We start from the raw sequence: 17,743 nt of genomic DNA, 5'->3' as shown, positions 1-17,743 counted from the left end.
GGCCTACTTGGCAATTAACAACTCTAAAAAGCAACAACAACAACAACAGCACCACATCGTAATACGAAATATATGAGGAAGAACATGAACCCCTGTCTTTGCCGCTACGTGGAATCCTACACTTATTCATTGTTTTCCGTGGGCTGTACGCCTGGGGGGGGGGGGAGAGCCTAAAGGAACCAGGAATATCCATGTTCAGACAATGGAATTCTTTGCTCTCATCTTTCCTATTTCTATGGAACGGTTGGCAGCCTCAAGTTCGCTCGGAGGTCCTTTACGTCTCAGTTACATATTCAAGTCATGCCCCCCCCCCGCGTTAGAGACCCCGCCAACCAGTCACTATGCAACCTGTTACTGCTCGAGAATGGCTATACGCTCCGCCCTCCTCCCCGCCTCCTAACCAATAGCCCCGAAGAACTCTGGTCACATTGTCCTCGTCGATGCCCGCCCACATGGAACCAAACCACGCTCGCCCCCTGGCCCCGCCCCCGGCTGCCTAGCGCCCTTCCCTCACAGAGGCGCCGTGACTGGCGACCTGGATTCGCCTTGTGGGGGCGGCGCATGCGTGCGGCGAACGCTCCCTTCCCCGCTGCCCTCCTCCCATCTTCTCTATCCCCTTCTGTCAGTTGGCTGTCACCCGCCGCAGGAGCAGGAGCCGGGCCGGCTGGGCTCCGCGCTTTCCCGGCCGCCCGCCCACTAACCACCGTTACCACTGGCCTCGGTCAAGAGCTTCCTTCCCCGTCGCCCCCTCCGTCCTCTTTCTGTCGCCCTCCGCCAATGCCATGGACTCGCCCCCGATGCTGCACCCGGTGAAGCTCTACGTTTACGACCTGTCCAAGGGCATGGCTCGACGCCTCAGCCCCATCATGCTCGGTGAGAGGAGCCCCGGGGGGGGGGGGATGGAGAGACGACCCCGTCCGTCGCCTCGGGTTCTGTCAGATGAAGCCTTTGCCGCCCTCGTATTATGTATTGGGGAAGGGGGTGGCTGACGGCTCAAATGGGAGGGGGGAGGGGACGGGCAGGGGTCCTACAGCCGCGGGGTGGGGAGGAAGGTGATGTGGGTCTTGATCCTTAACCGCCGTCTGTGTTATGTACATTGATCCTTAACGGGCGCCCTCCTCCTCCTCCCCCGCCCCCCGCACACATATGTTACGTAAGAGGCTTCTTCGGGGCTTGGAGGGTGACCCGAAGTAACAGTGAAAGTGGTAATTTTACCTGTTCGCAATCCGAACAACTTTCTCTGTTTTCTCGTCCCAAAGGGGAGGTAGAGGGCTGGATGCACAACTCAAAGGTGGAGAGTAGACAGGGGTTACGTTAAGGAACAGCAGCAACTATACCCTTTCAACGTATCAGGGATGTTATGCTGTACAGGATCTGCACTCACTTCCAGCGTACACTCCCCCCCAGTAATACGAATCACACTTGTCTTGTCCGTGTGCGGTGGTGGAGACAAAGTCTGCCCTGCCTCTAGGCTAAAGAATTGGTATACGGTATTTGTTTCCCCAACATAGTAACTGTCTGAATATTCATTAGGTCCATAAGCATGGAAACCTTTTGTTGCAGAAGTACTATCCATGCACATTTTTGTCTTAATTCATGGAGGAGAAAGCTAGCAGAGGAAGTAAGGACTATTCTTAGTACTGCACAGAACAGTTAGGAGTTTGTGTCTGGATGAAAGGGCTGCTGGTCTAAATCATTTACTTCCTGGTATTAAGTAGTTCTAGATGCTTAGTCATAACAGATCTAACAAGCCTAGAGTACTTTAACTACTTTGCTATAAGTAGTGCTTTTTATGTGGTTTAACTAAGAAATGAATATAGGAGCAAGGCATTGGACTGCATTATGAAATATATAGTCTTATGAGAATATGCTTCTTTTATCACATTCTTAGCTCTCCCTTCTATTTTTTCCTTAAATTTCTATCTGTGAAAGTTGTCCAGGGCACCAAACACCAAAGCAGTAAAACAATACAGTTAAAAATAAACTAAAAACATATTTAAATGCTTAGAAACATGTAAAGCATACCTACACGGCTAGTAATTGCAAAGTTACAAAGAACAGTATTTTAAAGCCATCAAATGCCCGAGTAAACACGAATGGTTTTAAAGTCCTCCTGAATGTTAGCAGTGAGGGAAACAGGCAAAACACATCAGGGAGGTCATTTCATATAGGGGAAACTCAAAAAGCCACCCAAAAGGCCGTGTCATGGGTCATTCCCAACAAGGCAGACCATCTTCAAGGACAGCCCCACATTGCAGGAAGTCAGCAGAGCATAGACAACTGAATCCAGGCTATCCAGGAACAGCCATAACTTGTGAACCATCTGGGCATATGCATTCATAGACAAGAAGCCACTGGAGACTCCAGTGACGGGTCAGAGTCCAGGTGTTCTCCAAGACTATGAACCTGTGCCTTCAGGGAGAGTGCAACCCCTCACAGAACAAGTTGTCCACCTAGTTTTTGGAGACAGAAACCGCTCACCCCGCAGCACCTCCATCTTATCAAGATTCAGCCTCAGTTTATTGGCCCCCAACACTACCCAGACACAAGTGTCCAACTTTTCTAGAGAGAATTCCTGGACACTTTCAGGAACAACCTGAAGAATTTCACACAACCTGAAAGTAGAGTGTGATTGCTTTTTGATATTGAAGTAGGGGTATGCAAAGTTACCAGAAATTACTCCTTCAGACATGTGCCTGTATGCAGAGGAAGGCTCGCATACAAAAAGCAACATACGTATTTTATACTTTTCTGAACATAACATTGTTCTGCAATTCCATTACAAAAATTATATTTCACTGCAAAAGTTCTGTTCGACAATAGGTCTGTCATGAGTTATGAGAGACAGGGGAGTTAAAGGACAACATTACAGAGATAGAAGCTTTTCATTTATACATACAGACTAGAAGTTTAGAATAATAGTTTGCATCCTAAAATGAGTTAACTTAATGAAGCTCATTGAAGGAAATCTCTACATCTGAGTTTGCACTGTCACTATGAGCAAGGAAAGTTTCACAACAGATTTAGCCTGCATGGAATATAAGTACCTCCCACACTGAACTCTATTCTACTTAAGGCTGGGCTTTTGCTTTTATACTGCAGACTTATGCAAGTTATTTTGCATTCTTTCCCAAGAAACAGGGGAAGTATATTTGTATGTGATAAATACAATAATTCCTTTTTCCAATAAATCTAGATTAAAAGGAGCCACTATGTAACTGAATGAGAACTGATTCACACCAATAAGTGATTCCAATTTAATTTATACTGGTTTCAGCTATATCTGTCTCTACCATCAAGCCAGTACAAGTATCCTAAATCTAAATCTGCAGCCTCATGTGTGTTGACACCTACTATGAAGAGCACAGGCACAGGACTGAAGCCTCAACAATATGTAGGGAATTGGGCAGGGGGGAATATTACTGGGATTTTCAAACTTGATGTATTTTGAAGGTTAATATTAAAGATACAGAAACTCCAAACTGCATGGTCAGAAGTGAATACAAAAAAGAGAGGAATAAATACTTTGTCGACTTACATGATTTGTACTGTAAGAAAGGTTAACATTTACAATTAATCGTCATGATAGAGTTTTACACATTATACTTCACAGCCTACCCTTGTCCCCAGGTCCCACCCATAATTTCTCTAGTAATTGTCATTCTAAATGGAAGTGAGAAGAACCACCTTTCAGAAGTTTACAAAAAGTTGCTCTGCCTGGTTATCTGGACATTCATGTGCACTGCAGGCCAGTAACTGTTTGCAAGCCTGGCAAATCTGTAGTCCAATACAGTAGTTATAGCACCTTTTGCATTATGTCTCATCTTCTGAGCTGTTTGTAAAGTAAAACATGTTGCTTTCAGAAAGTAGCACTGTGTCTTACTCAGAAAGTCTGAATTCTTCCCCTGTAATCATAAAACCCAGGGATTAGAGCACAAACTATTCCTAATTCCATCAAATACCAACTTTAGGGTGGGAGAGAACACTATTTTTCCTGCTTTTTCTTTTAGAAAGGCACTGTTGTGAGTTTACGTGTAAGTGTATTGTAGGGAAATGTGAATTGATAGCCATGGAAGGTGAGTAACAGATTGCAGCATGCAAACTGAGTTGCTGATGGTGCTTTTCTTTTTATATGCAGGTAAGCAGCTGGATGGCATTTGGTGAGTAGCTAGACTTAGCATTAATTGATGTTTTCATAGCATAAAACATTTCCACAATTATGTGCTACACAAACTATTTCATGAGTGTTCAGGAAAGTAGCAACACCAAATTAGGCTGTGTTATTAGGTGCTTTGCATGGTCCTTTCAATGCTGGATGGTGGTGCCTCACTTTTTGGAGTAAGGGCTCATTCACATGCTTTCTAGGCATTTTGATTAGAGACTCATTAATTATTTTCACAATTTGTAAGGACAGTAAATGCTGTCTGAAATTAGGTAAGGATCTTGTTTTTTTGTTTTTCAGTAGTCTTCCTAAACAGATTGATATAGGACTATATGAGGCTAGAGTCTGCAGATAACTTTTAGTCTTGGTCATGTTTAATCTCTGGTGTATCTCACTAGGTATATGTTTCTACCTGTCTTGTTTGCCACCCCCTTCAGGCACACTTCCATAGTTGTTCACAGGGATGAGTTCTTCTATGGTAGTGGTGGGATCGCCAGTTGTCCACCTGTAAGTCTTGGAACTTCTTTTCTATACCTACTTTTTCCTCTCTTACTTTTCCCAATATTTTTTGTTGATCTGTTTCTGTATCCCATTCAGAAAAATAGCAAGTAACTGGAATATTTAGGGCATTATGGCCGGCTCTCGAGCAGCCAGTACATCATGCTGTAAAGCAAGGGTGGGAAAGCTCCAGCTCACAGGCTCCTCAGCTGGCCTGAGATGCGATTTCAACCAAGACACACCCACTTGCCCTACACCTGGTCATATAGGACGTCAGGTGTTGGGTAGGTAAAGATGGGGCTTGAACAAAAGAGACTAGCAGGCACTGCTGAACAACTTTTTTCACAGCGCTTCCCAAGCGCCCAACAGTCAGTTGACTGGCAGAACTTCAGAAATGCTGTTCAAGGTACTTTGCAAGCCCCATGCTTAGCACATGGAAATCACTCCACAAGGGGCAGCAGAAGCTTCCTTCGGAAGAAAAAAAATGTGCCATTTTTAAAAGGAGCATTTTTTTTATTTCCAAAGGAAGTTGTTGTATTCAAAGCACTTCAAACAGCTTTCGCTGCAGAGGAGAGGGTCCAGTTTTAGGAGCATTTCCCTCTCTGCAGAGACTTCAAAGGGACTCCCTCTAATCAAAAATCAGCTGACTGTTAGTTAGAAGGAGCTTATTTCAAGGTGCTCCCAGTGTCAATCATTGGCACTGAAGGGATATATTGAAAAGAGGCTGTTCTAACCGTTGATCAGCTAATCGTTTTTTACAGCAACTTCCTTTTAACTTTGACATGTGTCAGTCACCTGAAGTCTTTATTATGTCAGGTGATTGACAGGTAGATGGTCCAACCCACCTATTAAAGTTGGTCCATGGTTGGGGGAAGATAAGTATCTAGGCCATCCGCAGGATCCAGTTCCCCACCCCCACTCTAAACCATTTTTTCAATCAAACTTGGTGTAATTTTAATGTATAGTAAAACTGAAATGCTTTCCTCGCATAGCTGATACTGAGGTCCTAAGCCCCCCCAATCCACAATTTTTAAAGCTGATTTGAAAGCAACATAGCAGAGTAGGAATCAAATTTGGTTTATCTTTTTCCTTCTGTTCACCACCTCCAAACTGAGTATGTGCAAGAGTCCTTCTGGAACTTGACTGCTATAAGCTCTTACTAGTGTTTTGGGAAATATGGTAATTGATGTAAGCAATTGGGGGGGGGGATGCAGAAATATTTCAGCATTATATATTCCCTATAGGAGACTGGTAAATTGTTCTTGGTGTCTGAATATCCTCCTGCATATACACTTCACAGGGTGGGACTCTGCTTGGGCCCCCAGACTCTATTGTAGACCTGGGATGCTCAGAAGTTTCAGAAGAGCTGTTCTTGGAATACTTGTCTTCATTGGGTGAATCTATATTCCGGTGAGAGAATGCTGCTTTGTTTCTATTCTATTCTGGTGACTGCATGTAATTCCTGTTGATAGGGATGTCCATGCCCCTTCCTGCCAAGCTGCTTCACTGTTGAGTTATGGTTAGTTTAATATAGAATTGTGTCATAATCTTAGAACGGTAAGTGAGTTCTAAATAGTTTCTGTACTTCAATACACAACTGAGATGTGTATTGAACTGCACGTAGACTGAAGTCCCACCACTCTTTGTGTATTAAAACATGATTTGGAGAAGAAAGGATTTTTATTGGAGAAGCAGTTGGGGGATGGCATGCTTAACTCATTTCCTGCTTGTAGCCTTTCCATTCCAGATTCCCAAATAGGCAAATATACATTTGGAAGCAAATGAAGAGAGGCCAATTTGGTGCAAAGTTGCAAGCAGGAAACAGGTTAAATATCACCTCTAGCTTAACACAGGTCTGAGTGTTATGGGGTGAATTAGCTTTACTTACACACACACACACACACACACACACACACACACACACACACAAGTATATATTCCTGTAATCACTCTGAAAGAGGTCAGTCTTGCTATATTCATTCATTATTATTCTTTCTGAACTTCTTTTTCTTGGGATCACAGAGGAGAGGCTTATAACCTTTTTGACCATAACTGCAATACATTCAGCAATGAAGTGGCACAATTCTTGACAGGGAGGAAGATCCCTTCCTACATCACTGACCTTCCATCTGAAGTTCTTGCAACGTAAGTAGAGTCCTCTTTTTTATTACATCCATATTATTGATGCCAAATTTAACAGCCATGGCTTTCCAGGAATACTGAGGACATGGCACAGATTTTGCTAACTTGTAATACAGATATATCTTTCAGACTGACTTGCAACCAAATGACACTAAGATCTAAACTATGATAAAAACCCTTTCCCAAAAAAACAAAGAAACTGCAGGGCCCCATTCCAGAACATGTTCCCGATCAATATTGGGGGTCTGTGTTGGTTTCCTCCATGGCTTCTATTTGCCCCTGGAGGTGATGTTTGCAATAAACAGCACTTTCAGGGAAGGCTATTTGTCACAGGAAACCAGGGCAGGGCCCTAATATGTTTGAGGTCCTTGTGGCTGCTTTTTCATCAAAATAAAAGTGGCTGGTTTAAGCATGCTTCTAAAAAGCATGCTTATTGTAACATGTTGTTTAAGCCTAAGAGCGGTACTATTTCATCTCAGTTAATGTAATTCTCTAAAGAGCCATCACAACTTTTAGGACTTTGGCTATTTTATAAAACAAACACGTTGTGGGGGCAGGTGGCAGAGAAACAATAGTAGGAGCTCTTACCAAAGTTATTTTTGAAGTGACTTACTCAAAACGCTGTGGAAACATAGCAGTGGCTGGAGATGAACCTTGGACTTCTTTGGACATGAAACTTGTTGGAACATGTGGTTGTTAGTTGCATTAGTTAGGAGTATTGTCAGTTTTCAGTCCTGTCTGCTTTGGGCTAGACTAGCTCACGCACATTACAAGCATTGCATTGCTTTGAAAAGTACATCTGTAGAGGGTTCAGTGGGTTACACACCCTGTTATGTGTCTAAAAAAAGGTAAAGGGACCCCTGACCATTAGGGCCAGTCGTGACCGACTCTGGGGTTGCGGCGCTCATCTCGCTTTATTGGCTGAGGGAGCTGGCGCACAGCTTCCGGGTCATGTGGCCAGCATGACTAAGCCGCTTCTGGCAAACCAGAGCAGCGCACGGAAACGCCGTATACCTTCCCGCTGGAGCGGTACCTATTTATCTACTTGCACTTTGACGTGCTTTCAAACTGCTAGGTCGGCAGGAGCAGGGACCGAGTAACAGGAGGTCACCTTGTCGCGGGGATTCGAACCGCCTACCTTCTGATCAGCAAATCTTAGGCTCTGTGGTTTAACCCACAGCACCACCCACGTCCCCGTTATGTGTTTAGGCCGATCTAAAACATAGCCATGGAAAGTAGATGCAGCATGCAGTTTGAAACAAATATTCCCCAATATAGCTTGCAGTATGGGAGAATGCTGGAACACAATTCTCAGCATATTACATTGCCAGCTGAGGCACAAATGGAGAGTGCAACACCCCATACCTGTTGCAGTGGAGGCTGGGGCATAACTTTAGGCTCACAGGCACCTGTCACCACAGCAACATACAGCTTATGTTCTGTGCTCCAGCAGCCAATACTACATTGCAAGCAACCCTGGGGCTCTGCAGTTTGGGATGGCAACATGTTTTTGAGTAATGCACACCAACCCAGACATTTCTGCCGCTACGACCAAGAGGCACAGATGGTCCACCCCCTGCCCTAAAGGTGGACTTGACAAAGAATTGCTTCTGTGCCGCTGTACTTCTAGGTGTTACAAGTGAGGCCTGTGCTGATCTCCTTTACACTCCATCTGCTTTGCCGATGGATGAAATAGTGGCATGGGCTCGGCTCAGCTCATGTATCGTTTTATAGGAACATCCTTAGTAGTTTGCCTTCATTCTTCTCTATAAGCAGCTTTGTTTTTAATTTTAGTTGAGAACCCGTTTGTGTTCAGAGTGCTTGGAAAACTTAAATTCTCTCTTCCCCAACCATCCCTTATGTCTTTCTTGTGGCTTCAGACCTTTTGGACAAGCTCTACGGCCTCTCCTCGACTCTATTCAGATCCAGCCACCTGGAGGAAATAATTTCAGCAGGCATAATGGACAGAGCTAGCATACCTGGTGGAAAGTGCCTCAATTCACCATGGCATTTACTTTTTAAACTCCAGTGTACCAGATTCCTATCTTATCATTTATGCCAGCGTTAACAGCAAGATGGTGCGCCAGACTTTCCAGGGAGAGCATTTACTGGATTGCATGTGATACAATGCTACCGGGGGAAAATGGTCATAAAGTCAAATAGCATATTTACTTACTAAATTTGTTTTTGTCTTGGTTATGTTTGGGAGCTTTTGAAATATCCCTTGCTGAGAAAGTGGAGATTAGGAAACCCATTGCACAACAAGTAATGTGAGTGGCACCGAGTATGCTAGTCTAAGCCATTCCTCGCAAGACTTGCTTATTTTCATTACCCTTGATACAGTGTATTTCTGGCAGAAATAACCCAAAAGGTGTGAGTCTTGCAACACTGAAGTTCCTAATATTAACTCAGTGCTAAGCTTGAATGTTCTTTTAATTCTTTTGTAGGAGGGGAAAAGCTAAAAACAGTCACTGTAAACTAATTTCTGTCTTAATTTGATAATATAGGTTAGTTCCTTTATGGCAGTAATCTCTATGGTAAACTATTGAATAAATTTCTAATTCTGGGTATGAGTGACTGCAAGACATTCAAGTTTTGCAATACCTAAACTAGACTGGAGACTGTGTATGTTCTCTCCAGTGTCAGGTGTGATCATCCCCGCAAATCATTTTTAGCCCTATGTGAAGAAAAATGTGTTAGAATTGGGATCTCACCTCCTCAGCAGTCTGCCCATGTTAAACAGAAAAGTCTGTTTGATTACATACCTTCTATCACAATTATTTCTTTAAGGTAAGACATAGGCTGTTAATTGCTAAATAATAGCTGCTCTGGAATGAAGTCCAAAACCAATGTTATCACCCACTATTTAAGGAAGAGAGAGCTTGGTTCTCAAACTAGACATGTCTTAAGAACATGATTGAAAAATATTTGCTTGGACTGACCATGCCATGTTTGTTCAGTGGTTAGGAACTTTTCCCACACCATGGTCTCAATCTGGATCAGGAGCCCCTGCAGCTGCTATTGCAAACAAAGAGACACAGTCGGTCTAAGTACATTTCTGAACCATCTGCTTAAAAGTCACATATAGTCCAAAACATCATGTCTTCCAGATTTTTTGAAGATTATATTTGGAGGGTCATCTATTCAGGAACAGAAGCAAAAGGATCATTCTTTCCTCTCCTTTTCTCTGCCCTGTCAGCCTAATAAAGGCCTTCCCCAAATTCAGTATTATCAATTCATTATTGAATATGAGTCAACTCTGAAAGGTCTATGTCCTTTCTTTTTTAAAAAATAGGCTGATTTCCCACCCTACCCCCATAACTAATGCTCCTGAAAGATGCACAGTGGAAAGCTATAGTTTTCTGTTCATACATGGCAAGAACAGCAGGACTCTGTTAATGCTCAGTCATAATATTCACATGTACTCTAAAATACAGCAGTATTCAATAATTTGTTAATCTAAAATACAACCCTAAACAAGCAGCTAGATTACCATTTGGGAAGGTGGTGTGTATGCCTTTAGGATGAGGCAGCAGGAAAGGCTACTCTCTTGCCCCATGCCACCACCATTTATCTCTTCTCTAGTATGGATTCTTCCAATGGCTGGCAGTAAAGGAAGGGATGAAGAGAGTGGTGAAGGAATTGGGCAACCTCCTCTGCTGCTTCAGAACCTTTGGACAAGATCTCCAGATTGCCACCTGGCAACCTCATGTTTTCTGCTGGTGGCATTTTAAACCTGTTTTGATGGCCATTTCTATGTGTGAAGTAGGGTAGCAGTAAATCTGGTCCTGAATGTTCTTTCAATAGATCATCTTCTGCTTGTAAAAACCACACTTGTCTCCCCTCATTTATTGCAGTGGATGGGGGTTTGTGGTAGGAGAGAAAAACAGCAAGTCTAGTAACTATTAAAAAACCATCCTGCTGAAGATTGCCAGAGCACTGAACAGTCTATACTTAGGTTTTTTTCTTCCATTTCTACAACCACAACCAAAGCATATTTATTTCCTACTTGAGTCCATATTCAATGGAACATACTTTGTAGTAAGCATGTTTTAGGTTTTCACCTTGAGAAATGCCAGCAGTTCGTTTTTACCTTTGTGTATCATAAGCATTCCTTCTATTCCTTCCTACATGCCTTTCTCCAGCTGACTGGTGCATCTGGCCAGATGGAGAAGTGGAATAAGTCCTGGAACTTACTTGACCACCCTTCCAAGCACTTTCCTTCCCACAACTTCAGGAATGTGCAATGTGATCTGGTGTATGTTTACTCAGAAGTAAGTCCCACTGATTTCAATGGGCCTTACTCCCAAGCAAGTACATACAATATAGGATTGCAGCTTTGGATATCTTCACTGGGACTGAAAGTAGTTGATGCCTTTTGCATTATGGAACCTAATTTGTCCCCCGCTGCTGTTTCCAGTAAAGAGATGAGCCTGTTTCTGTTCTGTAATGTGTGTGGGCTCTTTCTTCACTTGTGTGCAATAATGTTTAGAGCCTCTGCATCTAGGGAAGTTCTAGAAGAAGCTGCATTTTAGGACATAAATTATCCATTTGTATCTTCTACCCCCTACCAGTTAACATGGCTGAGTATGGATATTCCATAGTCAAGGGCTTGTTTTAAAATGATTGGACAAGACAGCCATGTTCACACGCAGCATTCCACTGAGTCCTATGTATTTATAAAAAAATGAAACATGTATATGTGTGTAAATGGATAGATACACTTGCAGCCTAAACTGGCTGACAGTGGGCAAGGGAACCTGAATCCGCTCTTGTATAAGAGCAGAGTCTTGGTCCAAGTGATGGATCTGTCATTTCTGGGGATTCCGTTTTGCCATTTTATAATTAAAATAAAGCCTTTGCCAGAAATGAGTGTGGTCTCTTTTGTTTTTTGTTTTATCATCACTGTTCCCGTTTACCTTGAAAGATAATAGTCTGGAATGGTACTGTACTATACAAGTCATAGCATTTATTATATAATTATTAACCCGCGTCACCCTAAGGTCCCAGGGTGGGTTGCAGTATTAAAAACATTATTAAAAACAAACCAACAGTTTAGGGAAAAGAGCAGGGGTAGAGTCTACTACTCCCATCACCCCTGGCCATTGGACTTACCATCTGGGACTGATGAGATTATCTAGGCCTTCTTAATAGGAAGATGCTTATCTGGAAAAGGAGGTAGAAAAAAATTCCACAACTCAGAGGGTAGCTATAGCTCCTAATTGTTTCCCATCATTCGCAGAAGAGGAACAATTAGAATTAATTATGAAGAGCAAATACATGCAAATGTAACATGACAGTGCAGAACTTGGGGTATTTTAGCTCTGAATTTGTTGCATGCATACATACATGTGGAATAACCCAAAACCTTAGAATCTAAGGCTTGGACTAAGGGAGCTGAAGCTCCAGTCTGATCATATCCTTCATAAAATATTCCTGATGCACCTAAGATGCCACAGTGGAGGAATACAGTGCTCTTCTAGCCAATATAAACATGGTACAAAAGCTGTGTAAAGAGCTACAAAGTGGCCCAAGTAGACTGAGTGAAGCAGAAAGATTATGACTGACCAGGAGATGAACATAATATTAGCAATAAATTTGTCACAACTATGACGGCTTTAAAATCCCAGCTAGGTAGAATGTCATTTCTTACAATACATTACCATTAGGTGGCACTAGCAGGTGCCTGTTCTTAGATCTTCAGACCTTTAACATACAGTAGTACCTCTGGTTAAGTACTTAATTCATTCCAGAGGTCCGTTCTTAATCTGAAACTGTTCTTAACCTGAAGCACCACTTTAGCTAATGGGGCCTCCTGCTGCCGCCACACCACCGGAGCACGATTTCTGGTCTCATCCTGAAGCACCCGAGGTACTATTTCTGAGTTAGCAGAATCTGTAACCTGAAGCGTATGAAGCCTGAAGCGTATCTAACCCAAGGTACCACTGTATTGGGCCTTAAACTAGAAGTTACACACGTTTGCATGGGAACATACTTTATTCCTACTTTTAATAAGGAAAAGTAGCTTCAGAAGGCAATGATTTTCAGTGGACAAGAAGTATGGGTGGCTGGCACGCCATCTATGGGGAGCTGAGCCCTCCCACAGCTGCAACGGGCTTTGTTGGGCCCTCCCATAGCTGCAACTAGGCCCCATTAGGCCTTTCAGAGGGTGCACCAGGCCCCATTGGGCCTCCCACCATGTGACATCACGTGCACCACACACATGTCACACACATGCACTGGACTCCCCCCAATGTTGGGCCGAACCCGGTGCACCTGGTGGGTGGTTAAATCTTTCCATAGATGCCCTTTTCCTACTGCCACAACACCCTCCAGCCTACTATCTGTTTACACCAGAAGTAGCTAATGTGTGAACCCCTGACTCATGTTGGGCTACAACTCACATCATCCCTGACATGCTAGCTGGAGCTAATTGGAGTTTGGAGGGCCAAAAGTTTCCCATCCCACTGTGCCGCTGATTCCATTTCTGTCCTGTTTGTAGGCAAAAGACTAGAAGGACTGGTCCCTCAAATGATTTAATCTAATCAAACTAAATTTACCCACTGCCTCTCCTGATGTACATACTTTAGGCAGACAGAACTGAACATCACCTGCATATTGATGTTCTCTCTCAGTGGCTTCATATAGATTTTTAAATAGCACAGAATCTTTGTGAGGCCCACAGCAAAATGCTATGCAGTTCCCCAGAACTGCCTTTGGTACCAGACGCAAATGGAAACAGAAACACCATTGTGCCTCCTACTGCTAATTCATATGACTACTTCAGGAGAATACAATGATAAATGAAATCTAAACTCACTGAGAGGTTCAGCAGAATAAACAATTGCATTTTCCCTGTGTCTATCCCAGAATAGGGATATCAGGATAACCAGGGTGATTTTGGCACCCAAACCAGACCTGTAACCTGCTTAAAATAGGTCTAAAATCAGTTTCCTCCAAGAGTCCTAGAATCATATATGGTCAACACCCAAAAAGGGGGGTATTAGTGACCATAATTAGTGATAATTATTAACTTCCTCAAGGTTAGAGGTTTTTTAAAGGAATGGTGGGGCTACTGCTTGCTTCAAGCGGTATTAGCTTATCTTGTTGCTTTTCCTCTGAAGCCCAAAGCTCATTTCCACTGCCTAAAGTTAGGTAGCTTCTCCCAGATAATATCAGCCCATATTATGATCTCTGGTCTCAGCAGGAGGTGCAAATCAAATATCAAACTCACCTCTCAGCTTCTGTTCTCTCTTGAACATCAGAGAATTATGGTTGTGATCAAAGGAAGGACGAAAACCGTATCGCCTTCATACATCCTTGGTAAAGGTGGTAAAATGGCTGTGCATTTCTCTCTCCTAGGTTACAGAGGAGCAAAGGGATCCTGACTTTCTCACTAAGCGGCTGTATAGTGTTGACGCATTCAGAATCACTCGGGACTGTGGCTGGCTTTTTGCCAAGCTCAGCTTCATTAAGGAGCAATAGCAAATATCTACACCAGTGTTTCCCAACCTTGTGCCTCCAGATGTTTTTGGCCTACAACTCCCATCATCCCTAGCTAGCAAGACCAGTGGTCAGGGATGATGGGAGTTGTAGGCCAAAAACATCTGGAGGCACAAGGTTGGGAAACACTGATCTACACAGAGAGTTATAATGGCCATGCTGCACTCTTTCTATATTTAGTAACTCTGAACTTGGTTCCTTAGTGCTCAGCCTTCGTTTCTCAGATATCTGTCAGATTCCTTAGACCAAAAAAAAAGTTCTGTGGGGGAAAATTGGGGTATCCCAAAAACTTTCAACACCCATAACAAAGTACAGTTCCTAGGATTCTTTGAGGGAAGACAAAATTGTTAAGTGGTATCACAGTACTTTAACTTTATGCTGCGGATATGGCCTGGCAATAAAAATAGAATAAAAGTAAAGAGCTAACAATTTGCTGCCCTCTCATGAAACTCAAGGTCTGCTGCTTAAAATATCTGGTTCAGAATGCCTAGTGGTCCAGTTTTGCCTATGGCCCATATTCAAATTTGGTATTTTCTTAACACACATACTTCAGGTAAATTTTAAATAGTTCCTTAATGGACACAGTTTCCTGATGAAATGCTATCACTAGATCTTTGAACTGAAATGTCTGCTTAATTTTGAATTTTTAGTAATTCTGTTCCTGCACCCACACATGGGATGCCTTTGTGCTATAATCATTCTAAGAACCTCCCACTTGCAGCACCGCAGACTGAGTGGCTGCCTTTGGTCAGGCCACCAGTTTGAAGCAAGTCAAGCCTCAACTCCCTTCTGTTAAATAAATGGGAAAGATAAAACTGAGCTTAGCCAATCTAGTATTTTTTTAAAATAACAACAACAACCATACAGGGCAGCACTAAAAGGTATGTAGCAGAAACAGATAAAGGGGGACTTATTTTTATTTATTTCATTAGATTGATATACCGCTTGATTGTAGAAAACCTCAAAGCAGTTAACAAAAAGTTTTTGTGGACTAACATCTGTTTAGAAACCCTGCTGCAATTCACAGCTCGACCTATCCCAACTGCACACTTGCTTGGGCACGGCAACATTTTATTTTAAATGCAGCAGTGAAGGAGCTTGCAATCATAAAGGCATGCTCCAGAATATATTGCAACATTGCAGAAAATGATGTGCATCACCCAGCCAAGAGGTGGACTCCAACCCTCTGAAGTTGCATGTGACCCTGGAATGGTCCTAGAGCTATGCATGCAGCTAAATGTTCTGTGCCTTCTCTGGCCACTTCCAAGACCATAACACAGAAGAGCGATGACAGGTGAAAGATATCACACTAGCATGAGCACTTGGAAATCATGGCTGGGACAGAGCTTTGTGCCTCCTCTCTTGAGGCATTGTGCCCTGTGCCCCATTCCCCAGCTGAACCAAGATTATAGCCCTGTTGGGATCCAAAAGGGAATATAGTGACCATTCATGCTTTTTAAAAAGTTTCAAAATAATGTCCCAATAACTTCAATTTTAGGGCATCCAAAACATAGTGCTTTCTGTTGCATGGCTAACATTACTTCTCCAGCAATTATTATTCAGGAGGAAAATGTATACAGTATATGTTCTATAATACATCAGTGCTAGTGAATCTTTAACAAGTTCTTTAAATTATAAAGGTAAAGGTAAAGGTACCCCTGCCCGTACGGGCCAGTCTTGACAGACTCTGGGGTTGTGCGCCCATCTCACTTAAGAGGCCAGGGGCCAGCGCTGTCCGGAGACACTTCCGGGTCACGTGGCCAGCGTGACATCGCTTCTCTGGCGAGCCAGAGCCGCACACGGAAACGCCGTTTACCTTCCCGCTGGTAAGCGGTCCCTATTTATCTACTTGCACCCGGAGGTGCTTTCGAACTGCTAGGTTGGCAGGCGCTGGGACCGAGCAGCGGGAGCGCACCCTGCCGCAGGGATTCGAACCGCCGACCTTTCGATCGGCAAGTCCTAGGCGCTGAGGCTTTAACCCACAGCGCCACCTGCGTCCCTCTTTAAATTATAGCTCAACATAATTTCAAGGAGTTACCGCAGCTGCCTTCTAAAGCCAAATATTTTGCCAGGTCTGGGAGAAGGATGAATACATTATAATAATGCCTGCATTGAGCAAGGCTAGCACTCGTGACAACTGTTCTGTTTGAGCAATTTGTTGCCACATCTCCGGCACAGTAATCTTTGATTTATCATTTGCATCCAAATACGATGATTGATGGCTTCAGGCTCATCCCAGCATTCAGGACAAATGAACAAATGTAATCATGCCATATAGCTTTCAGTCATAGACAGATGACTTCATTGTTATCTGAGAGAGGAAACTGTCATATCTTTCCTATGATTTCACCAGTTCTATCAGCATGAATTAACTATTCTTGCAAACAATATGCCCAGCCCTGAAGGCAGGAAGCTTTTCAACATCATTTTGGTTAGAATTCTATACCTCAAGTTGAAATCCGCTGGACCTACTTCAGTTTGATAGCTTTCAGATTGCTCTATCAGTCTACCTGTTTTCCCCTCAGTATTTAGATGTTAGTGCAGATTGGAATGCTGTTCTAAAATACTAGAATTTTGGAAGTTTTGCTCTCCATCCCTATGGTATATTGTTATGGGTTTGCAGTGGGTGGGGGATGATCCCCTAAAATTCCTGGGTGCCATGTTCTCCCCATAATTTCTGAAATTAGTAAATGTGGGGTTTGATCAATGGATTTAGCAATGCCTAAAAATAAGTCAGGACAGAGTGCCTGGCATCCATGGGGTCACGAAGAGTCGGACATGACTAAACAAAACAACAACAAAAAATAAATCAAGCCAACTTCCTCAGGAGATTGGCTGAGAGAGGTGCCATCAAAGAACAAAACAGGTGGTGGGAAAGTCATTACCCTGACAAAAGGCACCCACCAGTGTGTGAATTAGCAAAAGAAAATAGCAGAGTTGGGAGGGGGCGGTTGCTAGAGTTACAGGGGGCATGTTGTTACCACAGGAAAAAGTGCCCCTTTTACATGAGACTTGGGTTGCCTTTTAGCAAGGGTTTTGGTTAGGCTTCCTCAACCTCAGCCCTCCAGATGTTTTGAGACTACAGTTCCCATCATCCCTGACCACTGGTCCTGCTAGCTAGGGATCATGGGAGTTGTAGGCCAAAAACATCTGGAGGGCCAAAGTTGAGGAAGCCTGGTTTTGGTGAACTAAAAGGGTGGGGCCAGATGCCATGCAAGCTGATGGACAATCTGTGTGGCATTAGATACGGCATTCTGGTTACTTTTGAATCCAAAGTTGTGCTGCTGTGGGGAGCAAGCCCCTCTTGAGATGTGAGGCACAGAACCCTCTCTCCATCCAGACTCAGGTGTAAATATGTGTAAAGAAACCATATTTCAAAATGAGACTACAGTCTACACTGTGCCTCATTTTTCCCAAAGGAAACACAAACCCCTGGAA

General features: G+C 43.3%; 2 protein-coding genes across 3 annotated transcripts in view; one reads left to right on the top strand and one right to left on the bottom strand.

Moving 5' to 3' along the window:
• Positions 1 to 14,143, bottom strand: part of XRCC6 (X-ray repair cross complementing 6) — a 28,898-nt gene extending 14,755 nt beyond the window's left edge. The window contains exon 1 of the mRNA XM_083698679.1: positions 14,037 to 14,143. The gene's annotated coding sequence lies outside the window, so the exon portion shown is untranslated. The remainder of the gene's footprint in view (positions 1 to 14,036) is intronic.
• On the top strand, positions 741 to 11,671 carry DESI1 (desumoylating isopeptidase 1). Of its 2 annotated transcripts, none has more exons than XM_083698822.1 (6): positions 741 to 873; positions 3,197 to 4,160; positions 4,600 to 4,669; positions 5,961 to 6,070; positions 6,683 to 6,805; positions 8,683 to 11,671. In XM_083698822.1, the coding sequence occupies exons 2-6, from the start codon at positions 4,096 to 4,098 to the stop codon at positions 8,774 to 8,776; spliced, it is 462 nt and encodes a 153-aa protein (XP_083554948.1). In that variant the 5' UTR covers positions 741 to 873; positions 3,197 to 4,095; the 3' UTR covers positions 8,777 to 11,671. The 2 variants fall into 2 exon arrangements, with proteins under 2 accessions (XP_083554948.1, XP_083554947.1); XM_083698821.1 differs by having other exon boundaries at positions 743 to 873; positions 4,139 to 4,160.
• Positions 14,144 to 17,743: the final 3,600 nt, after the last annotated feature.

Source organism: Podarcis gaigeae (genome assembly GCF_964106915.1).
Source record: "Podarcis gaigeae genome assembly, chromosome: 10".
NCBI classification, from domain to species: domain Eukaryota; kingdom Metazoa; phylum Chordata; class Lepidosauria; order Squamata; family Lacertidae; genus Podarcis; species Podarcis gaigeae.
This window is presented reverse-complemented; position numbering and strand designations above follow the sequence as displayed.

What these genes read in the sequence shown, in the direction of transcription:
- DESI1 (XM_083698821.1), top strand. Translation starts at nt 783, where the DNA reads ATGGACTCGCCCCCGATGCTGCACCCGGTGAAGCTCTACGTTTACGAC. An exon ending in GGATCGCCAGTTGTCCACCT is followed by an intron (nt 4,670 to 5,960) that starts GTAAGTCTTGGA and finishes TACACTTCACAG; the next exon opens with GGTGGGACTCTGCTTGGGCC. An exon ending in TTGGGTGAATCTATATTCCG is followed by an intron (nt 6,071 to 6,682) that starts GTGAGAGAATGC and finishes TTGGGATCACAG; the next exon opens with AGGAGAGGCTTATAACCTTT.